Source organism: Equus przewalskii, chromosome 25 (genome assembly GCF_037783145.1).
Source record: "Equus przewalskii isolate Varuska chromosome 25, EquPr2, whole genome shotgun sequence".
Lineage (NCBI taxonomy): Eukaryota > Metazoa > Chordata > Mammalia > Perissodactyla > Equidae > Equus > Equus przewalskii.
Window position 1 is genome coordinate 3,087,513 of NC_091855.1, and position 16,872 is coordinate 3,104,384.

Here is a 16,872-nt window from a genome sequence, read left to right on the forward strand (position 1 = left end):
CGTTTCTCCTCACTTTCCTGAGGAGGGGCCCTTTGCTTTCATCAGCCCTTCAAAGGGCTTAGTGACTGCAGAAAAGGTTAAGAACCACCGTACGCTGTATAAATGAGATTTTAATAAGAATGAGGATGCTTTCTCCCTTCCTGACGTATTTGGCAGAAAGTTAGAAGATTGTCCAGCTGTTTATTATTGAGCAGTGAGCTCTTGAATCATTTGAAGTGTTCTCTTGAGCCAACTTGGATTATGTAGAGATCTAATCGAAATCGCTTGCTTTTCTTTTATGTGATCTTAAAACATCAAACTTTAACCTGCGAGTTCTTGCATTTTACCCCATTGTTTACATTTTACCCTACTGAATACAATTCAGCCTCCCCTCCTTCATGGAGTGAGGTCCTAACCCCCACAGTACCTCAGAAAGTGACTGAATCTGCAGAGGCAGCCTTTAAAGGTGATTAAGTTAAAAGGAGGTAGATAGGGTGGGCCCTAATTGAATCTAACTGGCTCCTTAGAAGAAGAGGAAATTTGAACATGCAAGAGAGACACCAGGGACATGTGTGCCTGTGTGTGCAGAGGAAAGACCATGTGAGGACACAAGGTCATCTGCACGCCAAGGAGAGAGGCCTCAGAAAAAACCAAACCTGCAGATGCCTTGATCTTGGACTTCCAGCCTCTGAAACTGTGAGAAGTAACTTCTGTTGTTCAAATCACCCAGTCTGTGGCATTTTGTATGGCAGCCCTAGCAAACCAGTACACTCATGATGAAGTAGAGGTTGAGTGACAGTAGAAAGTATAACAAAGTAACTGTTTCTCTTTGCCCTAGTACATTTTTGGGGAAATGATGAAGTGTTATATAAAGCTTCACACAGTCTAGTACCAGAAAGAGATGGTAGGACCTAGGAAATCTAGATATAACAGATATTAATATTAATTCCTATTCTTTTTTTTTTTTAAAGATTTTATTTTTCCTTGTTCTTTCAAAGCCCCCCAGTAGATAGCTCTGTATTTTTAGTTGTGGGTCCTTCTAGTTGTGGCATGTGGGATGCCGCCTCAGCATGGCTTGACAAGCAGTGCCATGTCTGCGCCCAGGATTCGAACCAGCGAAACCGTGGGCTGCCGAAGCGGAGTGCGTGAACTTAACCTCTCGGCCACAGAGTCGGCCCCAATTAATTCCTATTCTTATTGGTCTTATTCTTTATTGATTTATCATTTTACAGTTTCCCGTTTGTCTGTGGTTCTATTTTAATATCATTCTATCCTCTAACATTTCTCATCTCATGGAGCTAACTTTCGTAAGTAAGTGTACTATAAATCAACACCAGGACAGTAGCTGTGTGTATACGCCTGCCTGTGTTCTGCACAGTCATTCCAGCCAAGCCTTATTCTCTGATAATGTCATCTGTCCTCAGGCATCTGCTCCACACTGTCATACTTACATTCAATTTTTGAAGTTTTTCTGTGCCAAAAATAAAATTTGAATGTTTCCAGTGATGCTTAACTTGATTCCATACATTGGAAACTTTTAGATTTGGAAATGAATGAAGGCTAAGGCATCACTGTATGTTTCTCAGGTTTGCCACGAGGGCAGGAATTCCATCAGTTTTGTTCATGCTGAAGCCCCCGGGAGGTTAATTATTTGGTAAACGAATCGATTGATTTTAAGTAAGGTATCAAACTCAAGGCATCCAAAATTGAACGTACAGCCAGAATTCTGCTTCTTTTCATGGTTAGACTTCTCAGTCTTCGTTTATGACATTGAGAATAAGCTTGCTAAAGGAGTACCTCCTCATATGTTCGTTGTCTGCTCCCTCCCTCGTCGTGTAGTGTGGTAGCAGGCGTGTGGCCTTGGGCTTCTGCTGGCGGGCACATCCAGCTTCTTGATGTGCTTGCTGTGTGAGCTTGGCAACTTCCTTAACCACATTCTGCTTTGATCTCTTCATCTACAGATGAAGATAGTAAGAGTATAATATTGGAGATAATAAGAGTATAATTAGGCTTTGGGGGGGATTGTGAGCTTAGAACAGTTTCTGTTTGGCACACAATAAACATTTTAGAGCTAGTAGAGCTGCTCTTATTCTAGAATGAAGCCAGATTATTCTGTTCTCGCTTATTTTTCATCTACTCACACTCTGACTCAAGAATTCCTCTTTTGGGGAATCTTCTACGGACATACCTTTAAATGCATAAAAGATTGTATCTGTGAAGATGTTATGTTGTAATGGCCAGGGTTGGAGGGAATGGTTTAATTAGTTCTGGTACTTACACACTTAACAGTTGATGGGTTCGAAGGCCATGTAATAAAAAGTACAACATTGTATGTACAATATGGTTACAACTATGTTAAGTAAATGCCTAGTCACATCCAGGAATTTCTAGAGGATAGGATTTATAAGGGTTCTTTTCCTCCCTGACTTCTTTTTGGATTCTGGGTTTACACAAAAGTAGTTCGTTTTTGTTTTGTTTTTTTGAGGAAGATTAGCCCTGAGCTAACATCTGCTGCCAATCCTCCTCTTTTTGCTGAGGAAGATTAGCTTTGAGCTAACATCTGTGCCCATCTTCCTCTATTTTATATGTGGGACGCCTGCTACAGTATGGCTGGATGAGCGGTGTGTAGGTCTGCACCCGGGATCCAAACCAGCGACCACTGGGCCACCTAAGCAGAGCATGCCAAACTTAACCACTGTGTCACTGGGCTGGCTGCAAAGCTACTTCTAAATGCCCAAACTTTACCCTTTGTATACCTTGTTATAAACCATGACCTTTCCTATTTGGCTTTAGGAATTCCAGGTTTAGTCAAATTCTGCAGAATGGGATGGCTGTGGGGTTAGAAAGATAAAGACGGACCCTCTGTGTCCTCAAGGAATAGTTTTATGTGAGAGGTCTTATACAAGCACATACACTCGAGTATGTGTTTTTTGTCCAATCACATGACAGTATGGGCTCCTCAGTGCCTAATGGGTGGTTTTCTGTAGTGTAGATTTCTCACATTACCCTGTGCAAGTACTCATTTTTAACTCCAGTATTTAAACTGGCTTTGATGAGCTCTAAAAACAGGCCCCAAAGTACACAACTTTTTCAGTTTTCTATTGACCATAAACCTCATTGCTTTACAAGTGCTGGTTCTTAACAAAGTGTACCTCGACCAGCCAGTGCACAGACTGCTGCGTCAGTCTTGGTTCAGCAGACCCTAGAGGAATGTGGTGGAAGGAGGAGTGATTACTAAACAGCTGGGCTCTGTTTCTTTGGTAAACACCATGGGTCCCGTTTCTGAAGGAATAACCCTGCCCCTTCCACCCCCAGCAGGGTTTCAGACAGTCTGCATTTGCCAGCCCGTTGGTCTGCATTGATACTGCAAGCAAACTGTTTTGTGTGGTGCCTTAATATTTGTTACCCTGAAGTTTTATGTTTTTACCTTCTTTTTTGTTCTTTCCGAGGGATAAGCCATTTTAAAATTGTTACCTATCGTGGTGTGTCCAGCTGGCTGTGTTAGGTACTTGCCTTAAGATCCAGGCCGCACCCAGGGGTGAGTGAGTGTTGGCAGCCAGGCACAGTGCGGAGTGACATTTAGACTGGACAGTTAGTAGTTGCTCTGTTGTTTTTCATATCAAATGTTATTTGGCACCTAATGGATTTTTGAACTGTGTTCATGGCTGACCTTAGAATCTTTAACATTTATTCCCTAGGAAACATGACATCCTTATGTCTGAGTTACATTTCAGTCAGAGGGCTCTGATCAGTTCTTTGAAAGGACTGCGTGTGCAAGTGATGTCAAAAATTGCTATTGCCTTAAAAATATATAAATTTATATAAAAATATATATGGAAGAATGATTGGTTTCAAAGTAAAAAAAAAGCATCAGCTCACTCAAGGAAGTAAAATGCTATATGAAGGGTTTTCTTCTCCTTTGTTTTCTGTAAGAAGTATTAGAATAGGAAAAATAAGCAAGAAAGTTTTAACAGAAATGCTGAATATCTGAACCTGTGAAGGAACATTTTCTTGGTAACACTCAATATAGTTTTCAAAATATATTAATTTTGGGGGGACTAAACTTAGTTAGGCTTCATCTGGATTTTGATGTTCATTCTAGCAGGGGCTACCAAATTGTAGATGCCTCATCAGCTCTGGTAGCAGTAGTGACATGCCAGTGTTTTGTGACTGTTGGCATTCTGTCACAGGAGCAATAGGAAATAAATTTGTGAGCTCCTGTTCACTGGGTTAGCTTAGTGGAACATGGTAAATGTAACAATGTAATATTTCAATTGGTCTCTATCCTCAAGTGTTAGTTAATAATTCATAACAGCCTGAGCAAGTGTTCTGCCTCCAGCCCTCCCCTTTCCTCCCTACTCCAAGAAAAGCGGAGGGGGGGACCCATAGCACCTTGCATAAATATCACTCGTTCAGTGTTTGCAGTATTGTTAGATTGTGTTAGGTGTCACTTGTTGTGATCACAGTAGAACAGCAAAGTAGTGGCTACTTTCCTAACTTGTAATATTGTACTTGGTTGTCCCATTAAGCTTATCATAAACCTTATTTTCTGGAATTTAGCTTTTTCAGTCTTTAATCATGATAGAGAATCTGTATGGCAGATAACTGTGAAGCAGGTCTGTGCTGTATTTAAATACCATTGTGAAATCTAAGAATGATGACAGCTGTGAGCACTGAGTTCTTGAAAACCATGCATGTGTTTCCAAAGGCTGTTCTGTGTTGCTCCCTATCTATTAACAGACAATATAGGATTTTTCCATTAAATTGTGTATTGCTCACCATCCAGCCCTCCTGAGGTACAGTTCAAAGTTGCCATGACATGGCTTTAGAGGGTATTAGTTAAGAAAGTGGTGAACATAATGTAGTCTACCCAGAAATGGAAATAGAGTGATGCACACCTAAAATTTATATAATGTTATAAAGCAGTGTTACCTCAAAAAAAAGAGGTGTGAACGCCCTCCCCCAAAAAGTCAGCCCCCAATATTCTCGGAGCTCAGTTTGAGCAATGCTGTCTTTTTGACCTTGTTCTGCCTGAGCTGGTGCATTCTGTCAGTGCTGAGGGGCTCGTGGAGTCTTTGCTTACGCCTGCACCTGTGTTGAGACCCTCCTGGTCCTGGCACTTTTTCCATCTGGATGGCCGTGGAAGCAGTTTCTACGTAGTTGGATTAGTATGGCTTCTTATGTGCTGATATGTCTACTTTAGTTGATCACAGTTCTGTGTAGAGATTTTACCTGACACTTAAGAAAAACTGACCCAATTTGAACGATAAAACTCTTTAAATAATTCTAACAGCGTCTGTTCAATTTTATTTGTGTCGTAATTGAACCTAGTATTCCTATGGGGTTTTTTTGTAGCAAGGAAAGTATAGATCCAGGAGACTGTTATCTAATTCAAATCTTAATTCTATCACTATCGAGCTGTGGGGCTTCAAAAGGCATTTTAGCTCTGTTACCTCATTGGCAAAAAGCAAGGATTTCGTTATATGTACCTGCGGTACTTGCTGGAGCTCCGTAATGGTCCAGTGAAGGCGGCGGTCATAAGCCGTTCTCTGGGCGCTTTTACATTTTTAAAGAAACTGAATTTATTTACTGTGTACTTTTCCCCTCTGAAGGGAGCACGGGAGGGCTCTTTCAGGGACTATTCTATTTTTATTCCTCTGACCTTTAAAAGTGACTCTTATTATGCTAATAAATGATGGCTCCTTTTTGGAATTAGCATTCCTGTACCTTTAACGAAGCAGAAAGAAACAGGAAATGCCTTACTTTCTAACCTGTTTTGAGAGTCAAGGCCATAGACTGAGTGACTTCTGTTAGCACTGGGACGCATCCCGTCCTTTCCCCTGGGCGAAGCTCGCGTTGCCATCGGACTCCTCCTGAGCAGGTCCCCTCCACCCTGGAGTCACTATGGCTCTTTAGACTTCGAGTTTTGTTCAAGCACTTTTTTCCTGAGCAAAGTTAAATTCTCTTCCGTGGCTTCCTTTTGGGATTGTGCACGATGTTTAGGTGAGAGTTTTTGCAGCTTTTTTGAGTTGAAATCAGAAGTTAAAGTCTAAAAGGAGTACTGGCATTATTTGAAAGCAGGATCTTGGCCTTTACCGGAGGCAAGTTGCTCGGGTTTTGATGGGTTGATCTGTCTCACCTTATTCCTGGGCAGGATGTAAGGTGACAGTTATGTACGAAGACTTTCTTCTTCGCAGCCAGGCGCCGTGGAAGCTGGAAGCTGGCCGGGGCTCGCCTCCTCACCTTCTTGCCACTCCTTCACGAACTTCGACCCCCGCCTCACTTGCCCGCTGCTTCCTCTCAGCAGGGTCTTCAGGGGGCTCCACTGCCAGCTGGACACGGTTCTTGATTCGACCTTGCTGTAGGGTCTTAAAGTGCCTGCTCCTTTTTATGTACATTTTTTCTTATTATAACAGTAATATATGTAATATATGTTCATTGTGAAAATTTTGGAAAAAGACGTCTGTGATCTGGATCCGGAAAACTTTTTCCTCATTGAATTTCTATGACAGCTGTGTTGTTCCTTTCCTCCTCTTTCTCTTGGTCAGACCTGTGTTAGTTAGCCTCCTAGATGTCTCTGTCTTGCAGGCAGCACTTCTTAAAACTGAACTTACTTCCTCTTCCCCTTCTCCAGATCTGTCCAGCTACCGGTGTGACCCTCTCGCTAAAAGGTGCTGCTCTGCAGCCAGTTGCTGAAGCCCTAAGATAGGACCCATCTTTGGCTCCTCTTCCTCAGCTTCCATTTACAATCAGTAGCTAAAGATCCTGCCTGTTCTTCCTTCCTAATCCATTCACTTGTCTCTCCACTCATGACACCTTAGCTTGGACTCTGATTATTTCTCACCCACCTCAGTTTCCCAAAGGCGTCCTCTACTTTTGAACCTCTTAGGAGTTTATCTTCCTTCAGGGCTTAGGTTAGAGAACCAGGGCTCGTCTGACCTGTTTCTACACCCTCCGGACTGAGCTTGGCCAACCCTCTCCTCCCTTCACACACTCCTTCCTTCTTTGCGCCCCCAACCTGTACTATTCTTAGAACACATATCACATTCTACTGTAATTGCCTATTTACTTTTCTGTCTTAGTCATCATTGTACCAGTAATATCCAGCCCAGAATTGTTTAGTAAATTTCTTTCTTTTTTTTTTTCTCCTGCTTTTATTTTCTCCCCAAATCCCCCCAGTACATAGTTGTATATTTTAGTTGTGGTATGCAGGACGCCATTTCAGCATGGCCTGATGAGCGGTGCCAGTCCACACCCAGGATCCGAACCGGAGAAACCCTGGGTCACCGAAGCAGAGTGCTGAACTTAACCACTCGGCCACAGGGCTGGCCGCTAGTAAATTTCTGATAATAAATGGATGGAAGGAAATGGGTGGCGGTTGGTAGGAAAAAACTTTGAAGCTGTTCTTTTAGTCTTATGGTTCTGGCTGCTTTAAAATCTGTATCTTAACCAATATGCCAGCGGGCTAGCCCCTTAAGTTTGCCAGCTCCACTTTCTTTTGTGGGCAGGCTTTCATGGCTTCAGATCCTGGGCACTGTTCATCAAGCTATGCTGTGGCAGCATGCCACATACAAAATAGAGGAAGGTTGGTAGAGATGTTAGCTCAGGGCCAATCTTCCTGACCAAACACCGCCCCGCCCCCCCGCCCCCCCAATTTGTATCTTAAGTGATATGATCGGCCCAGATCAGCCTGGTCCTGTGGTAATGGTTCTGTGAACAAGCTTCCAAAGTGTGAAGAGTGGTAGGGCAAAGCAGGAGTGAGGCTGATAGGTTGGTTGGGCTGGGCCCACAGTCTTGCACTGCATTGATAAGAGGTTAGGCTCCCCTGTAGGCAGCAGCAGTGGAGCAGAGATAAGATGGCTGCTCAAACCAGGGCAGTTGCACCAGGGCTGAAGAGGAGGGAAGATTTCAGTGACTCGGTAATTGGACAGGGTGGGGATCAGAGAGGAGGAATCTAAGTGACTCAGCTTGCTGGCTTGGTTGACTTGATGCTGTCATTCACTAGTCATGTTGATGTTTGAGATTCTTTCTGACATCCAGGTGAGCATGCCTACTTAGGCAGGCAAGGATAGGAAGTTTGGGAGAGCAGGCCACTGGAGAGTCATCAGTAGGTGGTTGTTACAACTACAAGAGATCACTTAGATATATAGCTTACGAGTAATAATGGTCTAGAGAAAGAAAGAACTCTGAGGAACACTGATGTTGAAGGGCTGGGAAGACGTGAAGAGAGCTGGGAGCGCAGTGTCAGGAAACGGAGGAGTTAATCTGGCAATAAAAAGGCCATTGACTTTTTGGTGCTTTAAAGAGAATGACAAGTAAGAAAAGGGTCTGTCTTTACTCAGCTGTTCGAATAGGGGCCTCAGTATTGACTGTCAGCTTGGCTCTTGTCGGGTGGTGCCACCTCACCCCTGTTGGTAGCTCAGCACCCAGCCCAAACCCAGAACCCCACTGACTCTCCCATCAGATCTGACAGGGAGCTCTACAGTTCCTTCCAGATTAAATCCAGGGTTAGAAACAGGTTCCTGCTCCAGTCCCAGCAATTCTGAGATTAAATCCAGGGTTAGAAACAGGTTCCTGTTCCAGTCCCAGCAATTCTGACTCACTGGGCTCAGGGATCTTAACTTTTTACAAGGACATTTCTGAGCATGAGGAACAGTCGTGTAGGTAGGTGTGATAACCCTGCATTTTATTCACTTACAAGGAAGCAGAACTTTATTATGGCGAACTTTTAAAATTACAATTGTGACGACGAGATTGGCAACCATGGAAACCTGGCTGGAGCTTTCCGCAGGGCCTGCGTTGTGGGGGTGAGGCGGAGGTGGGGAAGTGCCGCCATCTGGTATGATCTGTTAGAGATGTAAAGTTTTTATTTTATGGAGTTTTGCAGCAGATGCGCCTAGTACTTTGTATCATATCCTCATGGTCCATCACTGCTTTCAACCAAAACTCAGATTTTTGTAATTTCTAATTCTAAGTCTTGCCAGCACTTTCCTATTTTCTGCCTCAGGGCTTTCAAGCGCAGCACAGGAAGGGGAGAGCTTAGTATCCCAGGCATCCTTCAACTGGTGGAGGACTCAAGCCCATGCCTACAGGTCTGTTTCCTTCAGGGGTCCCTCAGAGAGGCCCCCACGCTCCAGCAGCTGCCCAGATTGCATCGAGTGCCCTTGTTGGCTTTTCAACCTTCCCTGTTGTACTTTCTCTTGCTTCTCTTCCCTGGGATCGTCTCCTGTTTTAATCCTGCTCGAACCTTGTCTGTTAGCAGTGTCACTTGAGCTGAATTTACAGGCTAGTAAATGCAAACAAAAGCCTTCTGTAATTACATTAGTTTCTTCCTAATGTCCCAGTCTGTCTTCACACCTACAGTAATGTGTGGGGGAGGAAGTGAAGAGAACGTACTGTGCAATGCAGAATGGCACATACATTTCTGAGGTTTAAATTTATTCACAGACACTCTGCAGTGAGATCATTATGTGGGAATTTATTGGATTTCTCAACAACCTCCATTTCTTCCATTTCACTTAGGGGTTGAAGGGAGATGAAAAACCAGAAAATCATTGACAGAGATATGGAACTAGATGTGCCTCTTTTATTCATTTATCTATTGTATTCATGTATCTTCTCTTGTTCTTGAAGAATTCTGGGTGGCTCTTTTTGTAAGACTAAAATATAGAACATAATGTTAGAAAGCTATTAAAAATGCTACAATACAGAAATGGGGAAGATCTCTACAGATGTGAGATATAAATTGCCAAAGACCAGAAACAAATCAATCGGATCTATTTCAGGGATATCTTTGAAAAGATACTTGGTGTGCACTGAGCCAGCCCTGAGGGCCTAGCAGCTAAAGTTCAGCGCTCTCTGCTTTGGCGGGCTGGCTTTGGTTCCCAGGCACAGAACCACACTGCTTGTCTATCAGTAGCCATGCTGTGGCAGAGCTCACATAGAAGAACCAGAACTTACAACTATACACACAAGGTCCTGGAGCCTTGGTGGTGGGGGAGGGAGAAGAAAAGGAGGAAGATTGGCAACAGAAGTTAGCTTAGGGCAAATCTTTCCCCGCAAAAAAAATTCTTTGCGTGCCTTAAATGCAAGATTTCTCTTTACCTGGCTAGAAGATATTCATATCCATATTTCTTCTTTTAGCTGAGACTGGACTCTAGGAATTAAAATTTGAAATGAAAAGTGAACTTGTTCTGGGTGATCACTTTCATTCTTGATGATTAAAACTGATATCTGAAAGCAGTTACCTTGGAGGCTGCCACACGGCAAGCACTAAGTGTTCCATGTGTGTCTTGGACGGGTGTCCCCTCAGCTCCGGGTGCTGAGACTTGAGAGGCTCGCACTTCACTCCCATCAACCTGTGACTGCAGTTGTTTATTTTGATCTGTAGGAGACCAGGCATCCCTTCCAAACGCTCTCTCCTTAGTCTCAGGTGTTCTATGTAGCCCTGGGGTATTTTGACATATAAATCAACAAGATCGTTAGATAAATCTAGCATTCCACCCCCTCGATTAACATTTCACCTCAGACCCAGAGAGGAAGTGACTTGTCCAAGGTAAAACTACCCTTTCTGTCTACTCAGTGATATGGCAAGGAGTAGAACACAGATCTCGGCATGTCGTTGGCTTTCTGTCAGGCCGGCAAACAAAGCAAGGCACTTTTTTTCTGAACTAGTTCAAAATGGTTTTGGGAATTAATAAAGATTGTAGGTTCTGTATTTGATTTACAATATTTGCAGAAAATTTGATAGTTAAGAGCTTATACAAATAGACTATTTAGAAAATCAAGACTAATTGATGGGCAAAATATGTAAACAAGTGAGAAATTATAAACATCTAGTAGTCAAGAGTATGGGCGGCTTAGAAAGCAACATGACAAGTTTGATAGACTGTTGTGCCTCCAGTAAAATGCTAGTTGTGATGACTTAGAAATAGTGTTAATCTACTAGGGATTCTGGATGGGTTCTTTTTTTTTTTTTTTTAACTTTTGATTGAGATTATGATAGTTTACAATCTTGTGAAATTTCAGTTGTACATTATGGTTTGTCAGTCGTGTTGTAGGTACATCACTTCACCCTTTGTGCCCACCCCACACCCCCTTTCCCCTAGTAACCACTAATCTGTTGTCTGTCTACATGTTTAACTTCCACTTATGAGTGGAGTCATACAGAGACTGTCTTTCTCTATCTGATTTATTTAACTTAACATAATACCCTCAAGGTCCATCCTTGTTGTTGTGAATGAGACGATTTTATCCTTTTTTATGGCTGAGTAGTATTCCATTGTGTATATACCATATCTTCTTTATCCAGTCATCAGTTGATGGGCACCAAGGTTGCTTCCACGTGTTGGCTATTGTGAATAATGCTGCGATGAACACAGGGGTGCATGGGACTTTTGGAATTGCTGATTTCAAGTTCTTTGGATAAATACCCAGTAGTGGGATGGCTGGGTCATATGGTATTTCTATTTTTAATTTTTTGAGAAATTGCCATACTGTTTTCCATAGTGCCTGCACCAGTTTGTATTCCCACCAGCAGTGTATGAGGGTTCCTTTTTCTCCTCAACCTCTGCAACATTTGCTACTTTTTGTTTTGGTTATTTTAGCCATTCTAACGGGTGTAAGGTGATATCTTAGTGTAGTTTTGAGTTGCATTTCCCTGATCAGTGATGATGAGCATCCTTTCATGTGCCTATTGGCCATCAGTATATCTTCTTTGGAGAAATGTCTGTTCATGTCCCCTGCCCAATTTTTGATTGGGTGGTTTGATTTTTTGTTGTTGTTGAGTTGTGTGAGTTCTTTACATATTATGGAGATTAACCCTTTGTCAGATATCATTTGCAAATCTTTTTTCCCAACTGGTGGGTGGTTTTTTTGTTTCAATCCTGTTTTCCCTTGCCTTGAAGAAGCTCTTTAGTCTGAAGTCTCATTTGTTTATTCTTTCTATTGTTTCTCTTGTCTGAGAACACAAGGTGTCCGAAAAGATCCTTTTAATACTGATGTCAAAGAGTGTACTGCCTATATTTTCTTCCAGAAGCCTTATGGTTTCAGGTCTTACCTTTAGGTCTTTCATCCATTTTGAGTTTATTTTTGTGAATGGTGAAAAAGAATGGTCAATTTTCATTCTTTTGCATGTGGCTGTCCGGTTTTCCCAGCACCATTTGTTGAAGAGACTTTTTCTCCACTGTATGCCCTCAGCTCCTTTGTTGAAGATTAGCTGTCCATAGATATGTGGTTTTATTTCTGAGCTTTCAATTCTGTTCCATTGATCTGTGGACCTGTATTTGTACCAGTACCATGCTGTTTTGATTATTGTAGCTTTGAAGTCAGGGATTGTGATGCCTCCAGCTTTGTTCTTCTTTCTCAGGATTGCTGTAGAAATTAGGGGTCTTTTGTTGCCCCATATGAATTTTTAGATTCTTTGTTCTATTTCTGTGAAGAATGTCATTGGGATTCTGATTGGGATTGCGTTTAGGTAGTATGGACACTTTAACTATATTTATTCTTCCAATCCATGTGCATGGAATGTCTTTCCATCTCTTTGTCATCATCAATTTCTTTCAGAAAAGTCTCTTAGTTTTTGTTGTAGAGGTCTTTCACTTCCTTGGTTAAATTTATCCCAAGGTATTTTATTCTTTTTGTTGCGATTGTGAATGGGTTGTGTTCTTGAGTTCTTTTTCTGTTAGTTCATTATTAGAGTATAGAAATGCTACTGATTTATGAAAGTTGATTTCTTACCCTGCAACTTTGCTGTAGTTGTTGATTATTTCTAATAGTTTTCCAGTGGATTCTTTGGGGTTGTCTATGTATAAGATCATGTAGTCTTCCAACAGCGAGAGTTTCACTTCTTCACTCCCTATTTGGATTCCTTTTATTTCCTTTTCCTGCCTAATTGCTCTGGCCAAAACCTCTAGTACTATGTTGAAGAAGAGTGGTGAGAGTGGACATCCTTGTCTTGTTCCTGTTCTCAGAGGGATGGCATTCAGTTTTTCCCCATTGAGTATGATGTTGACTATGGGTTTGTCAGATATGGCCTTTATTACATTGAGGTACTTTCCTTCTACACCCATTTTATTGAGAGTTTTTATCATAAATGGCTGTTGGATCTTGTCAAATGCTTCCTCTGCGTCTGTTGAGATGATCATGTGGTTTTTGTTCCTCAGTTTGTTGATGTGGCGTATCACGTTGATTGACTTGCGGATGTTGAACCATCCCTGTGTCCCTGGTAGAAATCCCACTTGGTCATGGTGTATATCTTTTTAATGTATTGCTGTATTCGGTTTGCCAGTGGGTTCGTTTTTTATAATTTCCTTTCTTCTATACATTGCCTTGTACGTACTGGGATGTTTTCAGTAAGTTTGCATTTCTTTACATTTAAGAATGCTAACTAATGTCAGTTTCTGAAATTGGCCAGTTTATTTTCTGGCCCGTACCCCCGATGGCAGTGGCTATTTTGCTTTTGTTATTCTTGAGCTGTACATTAAAAACCAGCTGAAATGAGAGTTGGTGAAGGTTTATTGAACTGATAGATGGTTCTAGCAAGTAACAGAAACATTTTCTGAGTGTAAGTTTAAAAACTTTTCTAAAAACAAAATCAGTATCTTAATCGAATGTGTATTTCTTTCCTGTAGAGCCTCTGTTATGCACCTAAAGCCACAGTGGAAACTGCAGAAGAAAGTACGGCCTCTGGAAACCAGCAGGGAGACTCTGAGAACTCCTCTGAGCCCCCAGGAGGCTATAAATGGTGAAACGTGCAAAGCTAGCTACGTGAAACCTAGTGTCTTTCCTTCAGCCTTTCTTGGTAAAGCGTCATCTCGGAAGCCTTCTGGGATCCTTTCTCCAAATGTTCTGTGCAGGATGAGTGGGCAGAGTCCTTTAGAGAGCAGCTTGAATGTTCAGACCGAGAAGAATGCGCCGTCGGCAGTGACCCGCCAGGGCGAAGAGGGGGACGGGCCGCTTGATATCTGGGCGGTCGTGAAACCGGGAAACACCAAGGAGAAAGTTGCATTCTTCGCAGCCCACCAGTGTAGCAGTAGGATAGGATCTATGAAAATAAAAAGCTCCTGGGATATTGATGGGAGAGCTACTAAAAGAAGGAAAAAATCAGGGGATCTGGCTTTTTTGAAAGCCAACATACAATTACAAAGGACGAGGGAAGTCAGCAGCAGGTGCTGCCAGCCTGAGCCTTTTGCATGTGGCATTGAGCACTGTTCTGTGCATTGTGTGAGTGACAGTGGGGACGGTGTCTATGCCGGAAGGCCTCTGTCGGTCATACAGATGGTTGCCTTCCTCGAGCAGAGAGCCAGTGCTCTGCTAGCCAGTTGTTCAAAAAACTGCACTAATTCATCTGCCGTGGGGAGGTTTTCTGGGCAATCGAGAGGTATGCCCCCCACATCTGAGCCCTTCTCTGCCCCAGGAGCATGTGGAGAACCCACGGAACGGGGAAATCCTGAGGTTGGTGCATCACAGAGTGAGCCAGTCCGTGTGCTCGACATGGTAGCCAGGCTGGAATCCGAGCGCCTGAAGCGGCAGAGCCAGCACGAGCCTGGGAGCCTCTCAAGGAATAACAGCTTCCGGCGCAACGTGGGCCGGGTGTTGCTTGCAAATGGCACTCAGGCTGATGAAGGTGAAACAAACAAAGGCGCCATGGAGGCAGCTGACACTCAGGTGACTCCTGTGGGGTCGGGGTCTGTGGACTGTGGCCCCACAGGAGCTGCCCATGGTCTTCCTAAGGAGAACCCAGCCTGGGCCAGGGCTCCTCGGGGCTGTCCCTCGTTGCCAGCAAGGGTGAGTTTCCACACAGTCAGTGCAGATTTACAGCCAGATCAGCAAACTGCTAAGAAAAACAGCAATAGGTATGATGTGGAAATGACACAGGAACTTGCTCGGTCACCTTTCTCTCCTCGCACCTGTCCCCAAGCCATTGAATTGCCTGCAAATGCCACCGATTGTATGAGTAGAGAGCTTGTGCCACCTTCTAGCCAGAATCCTGATCAGAGAAGAAAAGAATCCTTGTGCATTAACATCACTGTATCCCAGGTAGCGAAGGACCAGCCTTCTCCTTTCCAGTCCTGTGAAGACCCAGTTCCAGGGAGGCTGTTCTTTTTGCCACCTGGGCAGCACCAGCCGGACCGTTCGCAGTTGAATGAAAGCACAGTAGAGTCACCTGAGGCCAGCCAGCTTGAAGACGCTGCTGCGGGGGGCAGTGCGTCTGAGGAAAAGAGTGTTTCAGCCAAGTCCTTTGTCCCACGAGCCTCTCCTGTGGCAAGTATGTTACCAGCGCTCAAGACGTCCCAGTGGAAGAAGCAGGTATCTCATAACTTTCTAGAGACCAGGTTTAAAATCCAGCAGCTTCTGGAACCTCAGCAGTACATGGCTTTTCTGCCCCACCACATTATGGTGAAAATCTTCAGGTTACTCCCCACCAAGAGTTTAGTGGCTCTTAAATGCACCTGCTGCTATTTCAAGTTTATCATTGAATACTACAACATCAGGCCAGCAGATTCTCGCTGGGTTCGAGATCCACGCTATAGAGAGGATCCGTGCAAGCAGTGCAAGAAAAAATACGTGAAAGGGGATGTGTCCCTGTGCAGGTGGCACCCTAAGCCCTATTGCCAGCCGCTGCCCTACGGGCCAGGGTACTGGATGTGCTGCCACCGCTCTCAGAAGGGCTTCCCTGGCTGTAAGCTGGGGCTTCATGACAATCACTGGGTCCCTACTTGCCACAGCTTTAATCGGGCAATCCACAAGAAAGCAAAAGGGACCGAAAGCGAGGAGGAGTACTAAAGTCTATGTGAGAGGCAACAAAGGACTGAGTTTCAAAACTGCAAAACACCACCTAGAGATCCCGTTCAAGTGAAGGTCGCCTTTCTAGGAGCGTCTGCACTCACTCCATCAGGACTGCTGCTGCTCAGGCGTTGTCTTAAACTCTTAATTTACAAGCTGTACAAGAAAATTGGTCTCGTGGTTTATAGTGGCGCCTCACATTCGATCCGGGGTGGAATCCCACAGTTTGAGTCACTGGGCTGTGAATAACTAAGCCTATTTTCCCAAACCAAATACATCCTCAAGGACAAAGACGTCCCCGTGGGGCCGTCCACAAGAGTTCACTGCAGACGGCAGGCAGTCCCCCAGAAGGGGCTCCAGGGCTGTTTCCAGCACTGGCACCACATTTGAAGTGAGTGAGGAGTGCCCTGTGGAGAGAAGAGCAGCCCTCTTGGATGGGAAGTCTGCTTACAAAGGAGAAGTCAGGCACCTTACCTCAGACCTCGTATGCTGATCTGAGACTGATGTTTGTGGGTGGAGGTGATTTCATGCCCTGCGGTGTTTACAGTGTATATAATGGTTGTGTTTTCATAGGGCGATGAAAGTGCACATTGACCCCAGCGCCTTTCCCTGAGATGCGTGCTTTTGGCCCCTCTGTAAATGACACTATGAAGATCCGGTTGTCTGTAGTGGATGGCTGGCTGAACAAATCACAATGCAGCTAGGGTAGTGTTGCGGCTACAGTTGTGTGTGTTTTTTATCGTTTTGTCTCAAATTTGTACAGCCTGTATAAAATATGAATGTTTTCCAAATAAACTATGAATGTTTCCTGTATAATATATGAATGTTTCTGAGAAGAAACTCTAAATAGTTAAGAGGTTAACCTGTTGAAAGGATACCAAATAATGTTTTAACTGGACAACCTTAAAATTAGCATAGAGAACAATCCTTTGTTCTATTTTAGTGATCCACCAAGAATGAGGGAATATTATATAGTCAGATTATAACATTTTTGTCTATTTTATTCTGTCTGGTTAAAAATTTTTTTAAACTTCAATAAAAATATGCATATTAAATGGGACCTGAGTTTTGTACACTTTTACTCCTTTTTTGAGGTAATACTGAAGA

General features: G+C 43.4%; 2 protein-coding genes across 11 annotated transcripts in view; one reads left to right on the forward strand and one right to left on the reverse strand.

Moving 5' to 3' along the window:
* The window catches only part of FBXO34 (F-box protein 34), a 75,607-nt gene extending 58,782 nt beyond the window's left edge, over window positions 1-16,825 (forward strand). For all 9 annotated transcript variants that reach the window (XM_070593997.1, XM_008536770.2, XM_070594001.1 and 6 more), the window contains exon 2: window positions 13,611-16,825. In XM_070593997.1, the coding sequence (XP_070450098.1) occupies window positions 13,621-15,765 (2,145 nt within the window). In that variant the 5' untranslated portion in view covers window positions 13,611-13,620 and the 3' untranslated portion in view covers window positions 15,766-16,825. The remainder of the gene's footprint in view (window positions 1-13,610) is intronic.
* ATG14 (autophagy related 14) overlaps window positions 9,438-16,872 on the reverse strand; it is a 53,430-nt gene continuing 45,995 nt past the window's right edge. The window contains exons 10-12 of one of the 2 annotated variants that reach the window (XR_011532955.1): window positions 10,227-10,426; window positions 10,084-10,135; window positions 9,438-9,638 (exon numbers count right to left, since the gene is read on the reverse strand). The gene's annotated coding sequence lies outside the window, so the exon portion shown is untranslated. Of the gene's footprint in view, window positions 10,136-10,226; window positions 10,427-16,872 lie in introns of both variants that reach the window. The other variant, XR_011532954.1, reaches the window with a different exon arrangement.